General features: G+C 38.4%; 1 protein-coding gene across 1 annotated transcript in view; it reads right to left on the minus strand.

Annotated features, from left to right (window-relative positions):
- Positions 1-15,419, minus strand: part of DBT (dihydrolipoamide branched chain transacylase E2) — a 44,995-nt gene extending 29,576 nt beyond the window's left edge. Inside the window, exons 1-4 of the mRNA XM_060090190.1 lie at positions 15,357-15,419; positions 6,386-6,509; positions 3,049-3,124; positions 1,298-1,479 (exon numbers count right to left, since the gene is read on the minus strand). Of these exons, the coding sequence (XP_059946173.1) occupies positions 1,298-1,479; positions 3,049-3,124; positions 6,386-6,509; positions 15,357-15,407 (433 nt within the window). The 5' untranslated portion in view covers positions 15,408-15,419. The remainder of the gene's footprint in view (positions 1-1,297; positions 1,480-3,048; positions 3,125-6,385; positions 6,510-15,356) is intronic.
- Positions 15,420-17,124: the final 1,705 nt, after the last annotated feature.

The raw sequence follows: 17,124 nt of genomic DNA on the forward strand, positions 1-17,124 counted from the left end.
AATTATACTCCAATGAAGGTGGGGAGAAAAAAAAAAACCAAAATGCATACGTACAAGTGCCTAGAAAAATGTTTGGAATGACATACACTAATGTGTTAAGAGTGGTGATTAATGAGTTGTAGAAATGTGTTTTCATTTTCTTATTTTCGTTTTTCTGCATTTTGTAACTTTCTACAATGCATGCATCCTGTTTTTATAATAATAGAAATTAAATAAATAATAGGAAGGCTTTAATAAGTTACCTTCCAGCTTTTGGAGGCAACATGTTATAGCTGAAAATATTCTCGACAAAGACTCAGGACATCCAAGTTCTAAATTTGGCTTTGTCACTGCCATTGGGCAAATTACCCAATGATTCTTCATCCATTAAACTGGAATACCTCACAAATAAGAATAAAATACTAAGTGTGAAACATTTTATAAACTATAAAGTATGACTATGATATTAGTTATTATATTATTGTACAGACTGCAGGACTAAGAGTCAGCCAGCCACTCTAATTCAGACTCCTTCTAGACTTCCAAATTACACTACTGAGATGTCTTTATCTCAGCACTTCCAGATAGATTGTGGGCTTAGGGTTGCATCACAGACTGTGCTCCCCCTGCCCCCACATCAAAGCTTCCTAGATGACATAACCTTGGTATATCACAACAATGCCAAAGGGAATTTCTGATGTAGAGAGCCAGCTATTTGCTACCATAGGGACAGTGCACTGTTTTAATTTTCCAGTAACGTTCTTATAACGAATTCCCTTTTGTCAGGACATCTACTGCTTATAAGTGCTATCTATGGTTGCTGCTGCTTCTGAATGCTAGTTTCTTTGCTTCTCATTCTGATTTTCCTCCTTTTGTCTTCTACTTCTCTTTAAGAAATATGGCTTTCATAACCATCACCAATGAGAGTGTGTTTCGGTTTTCGTATCAGCAGCAAACAGAGCAATCCCACTATGTGAGATTTAATCTGTGCATATTCCAAGTTTTATTAGTGACCAGTGTTTAAAGCTTGAATCTTTAATTCCCAAGAGAGCTTGTTGCTTCTTTGAACACCAAAGTTTCCAGAAGGTAGGCCTCCAGATAAATGAACTAGTACTGTACATGTTTTTAACATGGTAACTGGTCAAAAGATAATCATGCATCACAGAGTACATTTCCTATTTTCCTGATTTCAGCTTCTAAACCCCCAAATCAAATCCTGTAAGTTGTTAAAAGTAAACTCCACTTTCAATTGGTACCCAATGACAAAAGGACAGCAGTAATCAATTTGGCAAAATAGATGAACATATATATACAGTACCTTTTAAAGCTTCCGTTTCTATGTCTACTAATGGCTTTCCCACATAGGCAATATCGTCTAGATTATAATATAGTTTTTTAATGACTCCATCGTAACGACTAGTGATAGTAACAGAAGCTTTATCACTTTGAACTTCACAGATGCTATCAAACTGAGACACTGTATCTCCTTCTTTTACATACCTAAAAGAAAAAGATGCAAGACACTTTTATATGAGCAATGATAATACAGATCATCTTAACAATATAAATGCTACACTGAATTAGATCAGTATCCATCGAGCCCAGCATTTGGTCCCAGATAGTATACCAAAGAATGTTTCAGAAGAGACTACAGTAGCTTCCAGAGGCTCTTTGATGCCTCTTCAAGAAATATAAAAAATTTCAAAATAATTAAAAATTCATAGATCTATAATCCAAAAATTTAATTGTCAGGTTTTCTGCCTCAAATATGAAAAATGTATTTTAAGTGTTATTTCCTAGTATTGTCTTAGGCTTTATCAAATTTTAATAATGCCTATTATTTCTAGAATTAAATTTTTAAAATGGATATCCTCAATATACATCCCTTTTAATTTCATGAATTTTAGTTTGAGTTCTTAGTGTTTGTTTCTAAGATGGCTAATAAGTTTCAGATTCAGGTTCTTCCGACCTGAGGGCATTGCTGTTTCCTTGATCACACAATGCAATAGATACAAAACCATAAAGTACATTTATGTTATTATAGTCCTCTTATAACCTGCAAAGCAATTATAATGAGAACTACAGGGAAAGAATGTTCAGGTGGCTGAATCAGATTTTTAAAGGATCTTTAACAGTATACAATTGTGGGAGAGAATCTATTGACTCACCTTAACTGTTACTTCTAGAAATCTTTGAAAATTATTTCAGTACCCAGAGGTGTTTCCTTTTTTTTCCAGAAAGGGAAAGAAAGAAAAGGGATAGAAGGATGACTAAGTAAAGAGCTTTTAAATTTTTGTTTCAAGCCTTTTTTTTTTTTTTCTTTTTTTTGCGGTATGCGGGTCTCTCACTGTTGTGGCCTCTCCCATTGCGGAGCACAGGCTCCGGATGCGCAGGCCCAGCGGCCATGGCTCACGGGCCCAGCCGCTCCGCGGCATATGGGATCCTCCCAGACCGGGGCATGAACCCGTATCCCCTGCATCGGCAGGCGGACTCTTAACCACTGCGCCACCAGGGAGGCCCTCAAGCCTTTTTTTTAAACATTTTTTTAACCTTTCGAAAATTATTTTTTGATTCATGCCTTTTGGTTTAATATTGTAACCTTTTCTAAAAATATAGGCAAACTCTCAGGTAATGGTGAGTCAAATGTACTTGCATTCTTACTGAAGTCATTTTCGGTAAAGAGACCTTAGACTACATGATTATTTTAAAATAGTTTGGAAAAAAGCTCTAAATTCATACATTAAATGCTTTTCAAAACACATGGTCATATCAACTTAATATATTTTAGAGGCAAATTTCTCTTTTTTAGCTGAAGTGAGGGGTGGGTAATGAAAAAACTTTTTTAAATGAGGAAAAAATAATCCTTAATAAATTACACTGAATAAAATGCCATACTGTAGGATGACTTGTGCCATCAGCATATTGGCAACACAAACTAGATTTACCTTATTGTTTTAAAAAAATCATTATATGTTACAGAAAGAGATGTCTCAATTTAAATAGATTTCTACTTACTTTTTTCTCAAATTATTTTTATACTTACTTAAAAATTTTTTCAGAATAACTTACCATTCTTTAACAGTTACTTCTGTAATCCCTTCACCAATGTCTGAGAGTTTGAACTGAACAATCTGTCCCTGTAGAGCTTCAAAGACAAATGAGAAATGATCTCATTAAATATGTAATATATTACTAATAGACAGATGCTTTGACATCTAAAATTAGAAAATATTCTCAAGCAGAGGCAGAAATCATTCCATTTTTATAGATTTTAAAAAGCATTTTATAATGTTTAAAAGCATAACCATCATTCATAACCACCCAGATTTATATAACTTATTCAGTGACACAGACCTATTGATATTGCCACAGAACTGACATTTTCCAATTTCCAAAATAATGTTCTTTTACAAGGGTATAGGAGGCCCTTCCAACAAATGAGATTTTGCGATAATAGCAATGAACAGAAAATAGAACAAGATATTAGACAAAGGGAGGTTCAGCTGGATCTCCTTGTTTCAAGTTATGAAACTATAATAAACATCAATGTCCTGCTCTTAAATCTCTTTTGACTTCATACAACTCTTCTCATTCCCAGTGTCTAAAGATCAGGCAGATCCATACCTAGAAGACTTGGAAAATTTTTATTCGCCCAAATGATGTTCTACCAACTTCTTAAATTTTAGTCTTCTATTTTCTCTTAGCATTTTTTTACTCCTTTTCAAATTTCTACACCGTCTTTATAACACTTAGATGCCAATGATAATTTATGGTAATTATTCCCAAGACAGAAAGTATGTATCGATCCTCTCACTTTTCCAAATTAACAAATGGCTCTGAAGTGACTGAAGAGCACTCCTCTATCTTTAAACTACTATTAATCAAAATTGCTTATAAAATATACAACAAGCTGCTTAAGGTAGGAAATTTTTCTTTAATAAATATGAGGAGATTAGTAGTTAAGAAATATGAAATACACTTTTGATATGGAGGTCTTAAGCACCTCTTGTTTCCTCTCTAGTAAGTGGGGCCTCTCACAGCCTGCTGCTCAGAGTATAAACTGGAACCTTTCTGAAAAATAGTTTGGCATTAAGAATCAAAAACCTTAAAAATAAAAAGTCTGTTTCTTTGACTCCATAGGTAATTTTACTTTTAAGACTTTTTTCCTTGAAGAAATAGAGAGGTACATGAAGATTTCTGCTCAGGAATAGTTATCATAGAGTTATAATAAAGAATTGGAAACCAACTGAAGTAATCAAAAAATGGCAAGTAAGTACACCATGGCACCTCTGTACAAAGCAATATTATGCAAGGAACAGCATGCGAAAGGGCATGGGAATATGGTAGTACACAGCATGGTTAGGGAATGACAAACACTTCTGTACAGCTGAGGATAGGGTACTTGGCAAGAAATCAGCCCAGATTTAAGGCTTTGTGCCATGATGAGGTGAGGTGTTTGGAACGTATCCTAGAGGTAATCAGGAATCAGTGGTAAATAATTATGGTCATTAATTCTTTGCAGCTGTTCCCATTAGAGGTACAGTTTATCTTACCACTAGTTAAATCTATGCTGGCCTATGACTTGTTTTGACCAATAGAATACAGCAGAAGTAAAGCTGTAGGTTCTGGAGCGCAAGCCTCACAGGACCTCGCAGCCTTCACTTTCTCCCTCTTGGAATATGCCTTGAGATCCCCACATAAGGAAGCTGTTCTAGTCTACTGGAGGATGAGAGACACCACGTGGAGGAGAAATGAGATGCCCCAGCTAAAAACCAGCACCAACTTTCAGACATATGAGTAAGACCATCTTGGACCTTCCGACCCAGATGACCTTGTAGCTGAATCCAGTCACATTAGTGAGCCCAGGTAAAACCAGCAGATGACCTTGTAGCTGAATCCAGTCACATTAGTGAGCCCAGGTGAAACCAGCAGAGGAGCCACCCGACCAACCCACTCCCAGAATCCTGAGGAACAATAAATCATTGTTCCTTTAATCCACTAAGTTGTGGGGAAGGTTATTATTCAGAAATAATTGGCTGATAGGAGTCCCATCTACAATTTCAGACCTATAACTTTATATCTATAATTTTAGAGAAAAATATCTCTGGCAGGAGTGTGATGGAACGGACTGGGGGAGGGGTGGCAGAGAAAGCAGTTAGGAGGCTATTGTAGGTAAGAAACTGAAGTATAGAACTTAATATATTTACATATTTTCAAAGCTGTCTGAAAAGGCGAAGACAGATTTAAGAAACATTTAAGATGTAATATTACTATATCTTGGTAATCAAGGTGATGTGAGACAAGTATCGAGATGGCTTCAGGTTTCTAGCCTAACTGTTTACTGAGTTAGGGAAGAAATGGAAGAGGATGTATCCCAAGTATGTAGAGCAGGGCTTTGGCATGGAGTTGGTGATCAGTCAGTTACCTGTATTGAATGGATTTGCTCTCACAAGATACAAAGTTGGATACTATGTTACTCCCATTTTCCAAATGATGAAACAGAGAGAAATTAAGTAACTTGCATAAGGTTACACAGCTAGTAACCCAAAGCTCCTTAAGCATTTAGAGACTAGGGTAGGAAGTTGGAGTTTCTGCTTGAATGGCCTCTATTTTCTCTGAGAAGTAAAGAGAAAAGATCAACTTTTGAAAATAGAAATCTTTTTTTTTTCTTAAATGGTGAAGATAAGGTTTACATATCTTAGGGTGATGCGGAAAAAGGCATATACAAGGCATGGAAGGACTAATTGATCTCAGGGGTTGGATCTGCCTGGAATTCCGTTATTTTTCATCACTAGCACAGACTAAGGCACTAAGTATCTGTCAAAAGCTTAACGCTGTAACAAAAGTCTAGGGTTCTTTACCAGGGTTCTAAATAGAACATCAGGAAAAAAAAAAGTTTTAGTGCCTTTGCCAAATCTAATACTTAAGTCTCAAGTTCTTTGCAAGGTAGAAAAAGTTGGGGGAAAGGTAATTAAGTGGTAAAAGTCAGAGAACTTTCTATCTACACAAGCACCTCATCACACTATCTTAACATGACAGATTAAGTGCCTCATCCAAAAAACAGTAATACAGTGAGTACAAGGACACAATCTACTAAGTCAACAATTTAATCTAAGTCATATCAATGCTGACTGTTGCACTTAGGTAAGTCATATGATAAACAACAGAGGGCCCAAGAGAACCCAGTCCCAGCATTATGAAGACACAGTATTAAGGGAAAGTATGTGAAAGGGAAGTGGGTGCAAAAAAAAAGAAAAGAAAAGAAAATGAGAATTGGATAGATGTGGGGAGAGCAAGGAGGGCCAGGCTAGAAGTAAAAGGTCAACTTTTTTACTTTGATAAGTCTTCAGTTACTGAATAAATATAAAACATTATGCTGTACAGGTTATTCTGAGATTATACTTACCAGCAGTTGTTTTCAGCAGCTGATGTGGATGATTATACTTGAATGAAGTATAACCAAAGAAAGACACATAGTTTGGTTTCAAAACATGAATATTACCACATGTTTGAAAGTAGCGGACACAAATCTAGAGATGGGAAAACAAAACAGTAAAAGCTTTCATAAATGATCTTAATGGCGTATCTCTAAGTATATATTGAATTTCAAGTCTATTCTAAAAGTAGAACAATCATTATCATGACATAAAACAATATGAAATTATCTAGGCTGAAATCAGAACACTTGGCATCAGTGACAAGTTTCTGGCTAAGAAACTAAAGGAATTCAAAGCCTAGCACACAGCATATTTTCTTGTTCTTTTGTTTATTTATTTATTTTGGCCATGCCGCGAGGCATGCGGTATCTTAGTTCCCCAACCAGGGATTGAACTTGTGCCCCCTGCAGTGGAAGCAGGGAGTCCTAACCACTGGACCACCAGGGAATTCCCTTGTTTAGTAAAATTATATCCTGATTTGTCCACATGCTTATGATCCTTGCCTAAAATTCCCTATGAAAGTAAAAAAGTTTTAACAATGTTTTCTGTATAAACACAACAGCCTGTAGGTGTATTTGAGTCATTAAAGGCTTCCTGAAATAAAACAACTAAAGAATTCAAAAGTGACTGCTAGCAGGCTTCCCTGGTGGCGCAGTGGTTAAGAATCCATCTGCCAATGCAGGGGACACGGGTTTGGGAAGATCCCACATGTGGCGGAGCAACTAAGCCTGTGCGCCACAACTACTGAAGCCCACGCTCTAGAGCCCGCAAGCCACAACTACTGAGCCCATGTGCCACAACTACTGAAGCTCGCGTGCCTACAGCCTGTACTCCACAACAAGCCACCGCCACGAGAAGCCCACACACCGCAATGAAGAGTAGACCCCGCTCGCCGCAAAAGCCCGCGTGCAGCAACGAAGACCCAATGCAGCCAAAAATAAAAATAATCACTTTTTTATTCTTAAAAAAAGGTGACTCCTTTAGCATCTAAAGACACTGAAAAACACACATAGTATTGTCCCCAAAGGTTTTCTTATCATAATTTATAGATGACTCTTTAGATTTAACTATTGATATTTTATATAAAATCCTAATATAATAAAATACAATGTTACAGAAATAAGTAGGACTGAATGTATTTCATTTGTTATATCAAAACCTAAATGTGTGGAAGGTACAATATTTTATTTTGAAAGTTAACATTTCAATGTTATTAATACCTGATAAACTACATCACACTTTAAAAAAAAATTATACAATTTTTAAAGGTTACAGTCCATTTACGGTTCTTACAAAATTTTGGCTATATTCCCCATGTTGTACAATGCATCCTTGAGCCTATCTTACACCCATAAATTTGTATCTCCCACACCGTCACCCCTATATTGCCCTCCCTCCTACTGGAAACCACTAGCTTGTTCTCTATATCTGTGAGTCTGCTGCTTTTTTGTTCTATTCACTAGTTTGTTGTATTTTTTAGATTCCACACATAAGTGATTACATACAGTCCTTTTCTTTCTCTGACTTACTTCACTTAGCATAATGCTTTTCAAGTCCATCCATGTTGCTGCAAATGGCAAAATTTCATTCTTTTTTATGACTGAATAGTATTCCATTACATATATATATATATAGGTAGTAGATAGATAGATACAGATATATGTATGTATATCACATCTTCTTGATCCATTCATCTGTTGATGGGCACTTAGGTTGCTTCCATATCTTGGTAATTGTAAATAATGCTGCTATGAACATTACAGTACATATATCTTTTCAAATTAGTGTTTTTTTTTTTTGGATATGTACCCAGAAGCAGCACTGCTGGGTCATATGGTAGTTCTATTTTTAGTTTTTTGGAGAAACCTCCATACTGTTTTCCACAGTGGCTGCACCAATTTACATTTCCACCAACAGTGTACAAGGGTTCCCTTTTCTCCACATCCTCGCCAGCGTTTGTTATTGGTGTTCTTTTTGATGATAGCCATTTTGACAGGTGTAAGGTGATATCTCATTGTGGTTTTAGTTTGCATTTGCCTGATGATTAGCAGTGTTGAGCATCTTTCATGTGCCTGTTGGCCATATGGATTTCTTCTCTGGAAAAATGTCTATTCAATTCTGCCCATTTTTTAATGCTGAGTTGTATGATTTGCTTTGATCATATTTATCAAAGGGAGCAGTGGAAGGAGCTCAAGGACCAAACTGTTGATGACTGTAAATGTCAGATTAAGGAGTTTGAACTCATACATTATGGGTTACTGAAGAAAAAGGATTAATCGTCCAACAAGCGAAAGTCCAAGACCAGATGGCTTCACAGGTGAATTCTATCAAACATTTAGAGAAGAGCTAACACTGATCCTTCTCAAACTCTTCCAAAAAATTCCAGAGGAAGAAACACTCCCAAACTCATTCTATGAGATCACTATTACCCTGATACCAAAACCAGACAAAGATACTACAAAAAAAAAAAACAAAATTACAGACCAATATCACTGATGAATATATAGGCAAAAATCCTCAACAAAATACTAGCAAACAAAATCCAACGACACATTAAAAGGATCATACACCATGATCCAGTGGGATTTATCCCAGGGATGCAAGGATTCTTCAATATACTCAAATCAATCAATGTGATACACCATATTAACAAATTGAAAATTAAAACCATATGATCATCTCAATAGATGCAGAAAAAGCTTTTGACAAAATCCAACACCCATTTATGATATAAACTCTCCAGAAAGTGGGTATACAAGGAACCTACCTCCACGTAATAAAGGCCATATACGACAAACCCACAGCAAACATCATTCTCAATGGTGAAAAACTGAAACCATTTCCTCTAAGATCAGGAAGACAAGGATGTCCACTCTCACCACTATTATTCAACATAGTTTTGGAAGTCCTAGCCATGGCAATCAGAGAAGAAAAAGAAATAAAAGGAATACAAATTGGAAAAGAAGTAAAGCTGTCACTGTTTGCAGATGACATGATACTATACACAGAGAATCCTAAGGATGCCACCAGAAAACTACTAGAGCTAATCAATGAATTTGGTAAAGTTGCAGGACACAAAATTAATGCACAGAAATCTCTTGCATTCCTATACACTAATGATGAAAAATCTGAAAGAGAAATTAAGGAAACACTCCCATTTACCACTGCAATAAAAAGAATAAAATACCTAGGAATAAACCTGCCTAGGGAGACAAAAGACCTGTATGCAGAAAACTATAAGACACTGATGAAAGAAATTAAAGATGATAACAACAGATGGAGAGATATACCATGTTCTTGGATTGGAAGAATCAATATTGTGAAAATGACTATACTACCCAAAGCAATCTACAGATTCAATGCAATCCCTATCAAATCACTAATGGCATTTTTTACAGAACTAGAGCAAAAAATCTTAAAATCTGTATGGAGACACAAAAGACCCTGAATAGCCAAAGCTGTCTTGAGGGATAAAAACGAAGCTGGAGGAATCAGACTCCCTGACTTCAGACTATACTACAAAGCTACAGTCATCAAGACAATATGCTACTGGCACAAAAACAGAAACATAGGGCTTCCCTGGTGGCGCAGTGGTTGAGAGTCCGCCTGCCGATGCAGGGGACACAGATTCATGCCCCGGTCCGGGAAGATCCCACATGCCGCGAAGCGGCTGGGCCCGTGAGCCATGGCCGCTGGGCCTGCGCGTCTGGAGCCTGTGCTCTGCAACGGGGGAGGCCACAACAGTGAGAGGCCCGCATATCACAAAAAAAAAAAAAAAAAAAAAAAACAGAAACACGGATCAATGGAACAAGATAGAAAGCCCAGAGATAAACCCAGATAAACCCATGCACCTATGGTCAACTAATCTATGACAAAGGAGGCAAGGATAAACAATGGAGAAAAGACAGTCTCTTCAATAAGTGGTGCTGGGAAAACTGGACAGCTACATGTAAAAGAATGAAATTAGAACACTCCCTAACACATACACAAAAATAAACTCAAAATGGATTTGAGACCTAAATGTAAGGCCAGACCCTATCAAACTCTTAGAGGAAAACATAGGAAAAAACACTCTTTGACATAAATCACAGCAAGATCTTTTTTGATCCACCTCCTAGAGTAATGGAAATAAAAACAAAAATAAACAAATGGGACCTAATGAAACTTAAAAGCTTTTGCACAGCAAAGGAAACCATAAACAAGACAAAAAGACAACCTTCAGAATGAGAGAAAATATTTGCAAATGAATCAACACACAAAGGATTAATCTCCAAAATATATAAACAGCTCATACAGCTCAATATTAAAAAAAATAAACAACCCAATCCAAAAATGGGCAGAAGACCTAAATAGACATTTCTCCAAAGACATATATACACTACCAAACGTAAAATAGATGGCTAGTGGGAAGCAGCCGCATAGCACAGGGAGATCAGCTCGGTGCTTTGTGATCACCTAGAGGGGTGGGATAGGGAGGGTGGGAGGGAGGAAGATGCAAGAGGGAAGATATATGGGAACATATGTATATGTATAACTGATTCACTTTGTTATAGGGTAGAAACTAACTCACCATTGTAAAGCAATTATACTCCAATAAAGATGTAAAAAAAAAAAAAGAAAAGAAAATGAAGACATACAGATGGCCAAGAAGCACATGAAAAACTGTTCAATATCACTAATTATTAGAAAAATGCAAATCAAAACTACAATGAGGTATCACCTCACACCAGTTAGAATGGGCATCATCAGAAAATCTACAAACAACAAATGCTGGAGAGGGTGTGGAGAAAACGGAACCCTCTTGCACTGTTGGTGGGAATGTAAATTGATACAGCCACTATGGAGAACAGTATAGAGGTTCCTTAAAAAAGTAAAAATAGAATTACCATATGATCCAGCAATCCCACTACTGGGTATATACCCAGAGAAAACCATAATTCAACAAGATACATGCACCTCAATGTTCACTGCAGCACTATTTACAATAGCCAGGTCATGGAAGCAACCTAAATGCCCATAGACCTACGAATGGATAAAGAAGTTGTGGTACATATATACAATGGAATATTACTCAGCCATAAAAAGGAATGAAATTGGGTCATTTGTTGAGACATGGATGGATCTAGAGACCGTCATACAGAGTGAAGTAAGTCAGAAAGAGAAAAACAAATATCGTATATTAACGCATATATGTGGAACCTAGAAAAATGGTACAGATGAACCGGTCTGCAGGGCAGAAATTGAGACACAGATGTAGAGAACAACCATATGGACACCAAGGGGGGAAAGTGGCGGGGGGTGGGGATGGTGGTGTGATGAATTGGGAGATTGGGATTGACATATATACACTGATGTGTATAAAATGGATGACTAATAAGAACCTGCTGTATAAAAAAATAAATAAAATGAAAGCATTAAAAAAGAAATTAATCTAGGTGTGTGTGTGTGTGTTTGTTAGATTATAACAGGTAAAGCTTGGAGAGAAAGGACAAAGTTAAGGAACAATTACTGTATTTGAGGCATGAAAGTAGAAAAAGAAAGAAAGCAACTTAAGTGCAATAGGCATTATGTGATAAATAGCGATTGAGTGGCTATTAAGAGAAAGCTAAAACACATTAGTGAAGCTGCCGACTAAAGGTATAAAAAGGAAAACAGAAGGATAAAAATGAAAGGGAGGGGCTTCACTGGTGGCGCAGTGGTTAAGAATCCACATGGGTTTGAGCCCAGGTCCGGTAAGATCCCACATGCTGCAGAGCAACTAAGCCCATGCGCCACAACTACTGAGCCTGTGCTCTAGAGCCTGTGAGCCACAACTACTAAGCCCGCGTGCCTAGAGCCTGTGCTCCACAACAAGAGAAGCCACTGCAATGAGAAGCCTGCGCACCACAACTAAAGAGTAGCCCCCGCTCGCCACAACTAGAGAAAGCCCACACACAGCAATGAAGACCCCACGCAGCCAAAAATAAGTAGATAAATAAATTTATTTTTTTAAATGGAAGGGAGGAGAAAAAAATAATTTTTCAAGTATGAAAGACATTGTCTTCTACAAACAACACAAAAAAAATACAAAATAATGAAAAGGCGGTTTAGCAGATTCACATAATAAGGAAATAAATTAGTGATAATTCAGCAGGCAGTTGTTGAGCATACCCAAAGACAGGATTGTTCTGTGCTCGAGAATTCAAAGCTAAATAAGATACAGAATACAGTCTCTGAATTCAAATTGCTTACACTTTACTGCAGGAAGACAGACAAAATAGAAAAATTCAAGATAATAGGGTAAGTTAATCAAGAGTCAAATGCATGATGCCATAGGGGAGTATAAACACAACATAATAAGGCTTTCTTAATAATTTACTATAGGTGATAAGACCTCTTGTTGCTTATGATTTTTTATAACATATGGGAAAAAATAGACTTTTTTTTACTGAGTCGTTCAACAAATGTTTATTGAGTACCTACTATGTGCCAGGCATTTAGGATTAGAGAACAAAATTGATGTGATTCCTTCCCTGATGGAAGGTATAGTCCATATTGTGAAAGATAAAAGCAAGTAAACAGGTGATTACAACAGTGTTATAATGGGGGAGATAGTGTTAAGAAAACACAAAGGAGGGAACATACCTGGAGAAAGTGAAGTAAGACCTAAGGATGAGTAGGAGTCACCCAGGGGGTGAGATGTGTTGCAGAGAAGTCTATAGGGGAGTAAGGCAAGAGTCTTTAAAGCAGAGGAAATAGACGTGCAAAGGTCTGGAGTCAAGAGAGAGAAAACAGCCTGTGTTCAATTAACTGAAATTGTTCAATATACTTCTAGTGTAGTTTAGTGTGAGCTAAGGGTGAAGTGTCAGAGTGGGGACTGGGTAGTTAGGTTTTAGCAAGGAATGAAGCTGGAGAGGTTGGGCAGATCCAGATCATATATTGCTTCATAGTCATTTGAATTCTGAACATTTTGCTGAGAGCAGTTTTAAGCAAGGAAATGACATTCTCAAATTTGTGTCCTAGTTTATAAGATCACTCTGGCTACACTATGGAGAATGGGTTAGAGAGGCACAAGATTAGAGGCAGAAAGTCCAACTTAGGAAGGTCCAGGATATCTGCAGCTGGAGACAGTTTGGAGAAAAATGACTAGATTTTTGAGATTTACAGGCTAGAATCAAGAGAAACAGGTTTGAGGGTTTAGTTCCAGAGCCTAGAGTCTGATGTTTCTCGGAGACGTTATAACAGTCACTGTGAGGTGGCTAAAGGCTAGTCCTTCCAAGCTCCCTTGTGCTAGCAGTGGCCATGTAACACAGTTCTAGCCAGTGAGTCTGGATGGTACCACCACTTCCTCCTCACTGCCCTGAATACAAAGTTGTAGCAGCCCTCTTGTGACCCTGAGGGAAAGGCCAAATGAATTGCTAAAATGACAACCCTGATAATGATGAGCCACTTAATCAATCCCAGCTGCCATCTAACTTTGTATACACAGATACTTGATTTCCTACTTATTGGTTGGGTTTATTACTTACAGCTGAAAAACACCTAAAATACATGCAATTTGAAGATTTCCAGGACAGTGAGATATATGGGTCTGCAGTAAAGCTGGCTGGAAGACTGGGGAACTTCAGGAATCATCAGCATATAAATGGCAACTAAATTTGAAGAAGTGGTTGAGGTAACCCTGGAAGCCCAAGAAGCACACAGAGGGGCAAAGCCAGAACCCTTAAAAACACCAATATTTAAAAGTTAGGCAAGGAAAGAGGAGGAGGTTGGGATAAAGTGTTCAAAGGTGTAGGAAAAAAAATACCAGGAAGCTGGTGGAGCCAGCTTAGAGAGCTTTCAAAAGAAGGGAGCCAAGCATGGAGAGCTTTCAAAAGAAGGGAGGCCAATACCCAGTAAGGTGCTGCTGAGAAGAGCTTTCTTCTCTTGGTTACCTCCTACTTAGCTTTCACAAATCTCAAATTATACAGTATCCTTTGGGAACTCTCTGACCCGCCCCCCAAGATCCCTCTTATGTGTCTCTGTAGCTCTAGGCACTTGTTCCATCTTCTCATGCCGTGCTGTAATTGTAATTGCTTGTTTTAATGTCTATCTCTGCCTTTCTCCCCCGTGCCACACCACGAGGCTGTAATTAAACTCTGAGGGGGCAGAAATCAGTGTCTGTCTTATTCATATTTGCACCCCCAATTCCTAGCACAGTAGCTGGTACATAGCAGGCTCTTGGAAGGTTTTGTAAGATCAGGGGCCCAACACCGTAGGAAAATTCTGAAGAGGGGACCCAGGAAGAAAAACGCTATGCAAATAGGATGAAACACTATGATTATTGGGATGTTAATCGTTTGTTGCTAGAAGACTGTGTGAAAGGGGAGAAATGAAGGAGAAATGGTGGTGGGTCTTAGCTCTGGTGATTTAAAAGGTTGGAAAGATACTGGTGCAAATGTAGGAGATAGGTTTAAACCCAAAGAACAAAGCTCGAGCCTCTCTCAGCTGCTTGGAGGCAAGGACCTATGGTGTTACGCTTTCCTTGCCCAGTCTCTTTCTCTAGACTGTAAATTCCTCGAGGGCAGGGGTCGTATTATCAGTGTCTGAAACTAAGGGGTGCTCAATAAATGTTTACTGAATACAGTATATCTCTGTTTCCCCAGTGCCTACCACAATGCCCGGTACCCGGATGGTGCTCAATGAAAGGCTACTGAACGAAAGGATAGTTGGGCTTCGGGTGCAGATGAAGCGGGAGGGCGACCGAGTCACGACATAAGTGCGCCCAGGTAAGGAGAGAAAGTGGGTCTCCAGACAGGTTGAGCGCCACCTTCGCTGCCCTTCGTTTTGCATACATCCCTCCACCTCTCCATTACGCGAGCCCTGTAGGCGAAGCAGTAGGAGGACAAAGTAACACACCTCTCCCGGGTAACTCCGAACAAATCACTCCTTCCCGACCTCAGATCTGCCCAACCTGCTTACCAGACGCCCTGCAGTCCGGCTCCAGGTCCTCAGCACACGCGCTGCAGCCATCTTACTCCGGAAATGACCATTGCTCTGAGGTTGGAGGGTTGCCTGCGCGGGGGACCTATTGGGAGCCGGGAAACGAGCCTTCCCCTGAGGCCTGAGCGGCCAATGGAGAGCGAAAGAACGAGCCTCCCACCCAACAGCCAATCAGGGAGCGGGGCGGGGCTGGGATAACCGTGGGGGTGGGGTGGGGAAGCCCTGCGGAGGGGGAGGAGAGACAAGTCGGGAGGAGGGCTGCCCAAATTTAGTTTCAGGGACAAAGTTGGGTAAGGTACAGCTGTGTAAGTACATGTGCGCCAAGGATCATCTTTTCAGTGCGAGTAATGGGGGAGATGGAGTATGTTAAGGAAACAAAGGAAGGGCGCTCACCTGGAGAACTTTACGTTGAAGTAAGATCTGAGGGGTAAGTAGGAGAAAGCAAAAACAAAAACAAAAACCTTCCTTCAGCTTGTATTGTAACCGCTTGATTACAGAAAATGGGACATTTCTATACTTTGTAGCAAGGATTTGTACCGCTAGTTGAGTCAAGTCTATACTGGAATACTTCCCAATGACGGGCATTTCTTACTCGCATTTGTGTTCTTGGTTACCGAAACTGGCTTTTTGATTTTTTTTTTTTTCATGGAAGATAAACAAGGTTACCATAATGTCTAAGATAAATGTCATCAACATTATTTTTCCTTTTTAGGGAATCTGTCAGATGTAGCTGCCCAGCATATGCAAGATATGTCAGACATACTACCTTTATTTATTTGCCTCTTGGAGAAATGTCAAATTGAGGTCAGTGGAACTGGTAAAGAAAAGATCAGAGCTTTAATGGTCAATCCTCCTCCTCACAGCAACTAAGAAACCAATTTCTAGAAATGTCCAGGATGATATTTGTCTGTTCTTCCTCTTATAAGGGAATGAAAATCTGTACAGATGTCTAAAGAATTACAGAGAACAAAACCGGAACAAAGACAAAATCATAAATTCTCAACACTGAAGATTAGTGGCTGTAAAACAAAATCTCAGGTACTTCACAAATTCACTGTCTGATATTACTCAAACTCACACTTTTTATTTTGCTTTATTTGCCTTTCAGTGTATTTCACACACACACACACACACACACACACACATACAAACTGTAAGCAATAAATTTAAATCATTACCTTTATAAGAAAACCTGGGATAGTCAAAGAACTTTGATTTTTTTTAACTTTCCCATTAACAAAACATTTTATAGGCACCAATAATATATTTGATAATACTACATGCGTTTGTATAAAAAGATTAAGTAGCTGTGCCTTTGAATTGAATTATTTTTCTTCCCAGAGCCCCTATACTACCTTCTTCCTCTTAACTTTCCCTTTGACTCTACCTTCTCTTAAGGAAATGTATAGTTTACTTCTTTTCTTTTATACTCTTTACCTCAACATAATTACTGCTTCCAAATTCAGTATGGTATGTTTCCTTATCCTTCCTTCCAACATCAAGAGATATGCCACATATTCACTAGTTAATCCTTTCACTTGAGCTCAAAAGAACCAAATAACCCATTTCTTCTCTTTTTAAAAATTTAATTGAGGGAATTCCCTGGTGGTCTAGTGGTTAGGATTCCGAGCTTCTACTGCAGGGGGCCTGGGTTTGATCCCTGGTTGGGGAACTAAGATCCCACAAGCTACACCAGTGTGGCCAAAATAATAATAATAATAATAATAATTGAATGATTGATTGTTAC

The sequence above is a fragment of the Mesoplodon densirostris genome, chromosome 2, assembly GCF_025265405.1.
Source record: "Mesoplodon densirostris isolate mMesDen1 chromosome 2, mMesDen1 primary haplotype, whole genome shotgun sequence".
Taxonomy (NCBI): domain Eukaryota; kingdom Metazoa; phylum Chordata; class Mammalia; order Artiodactyla; family Ziphiidae; genus Mesoplodon; species Mesoplodon densirostris.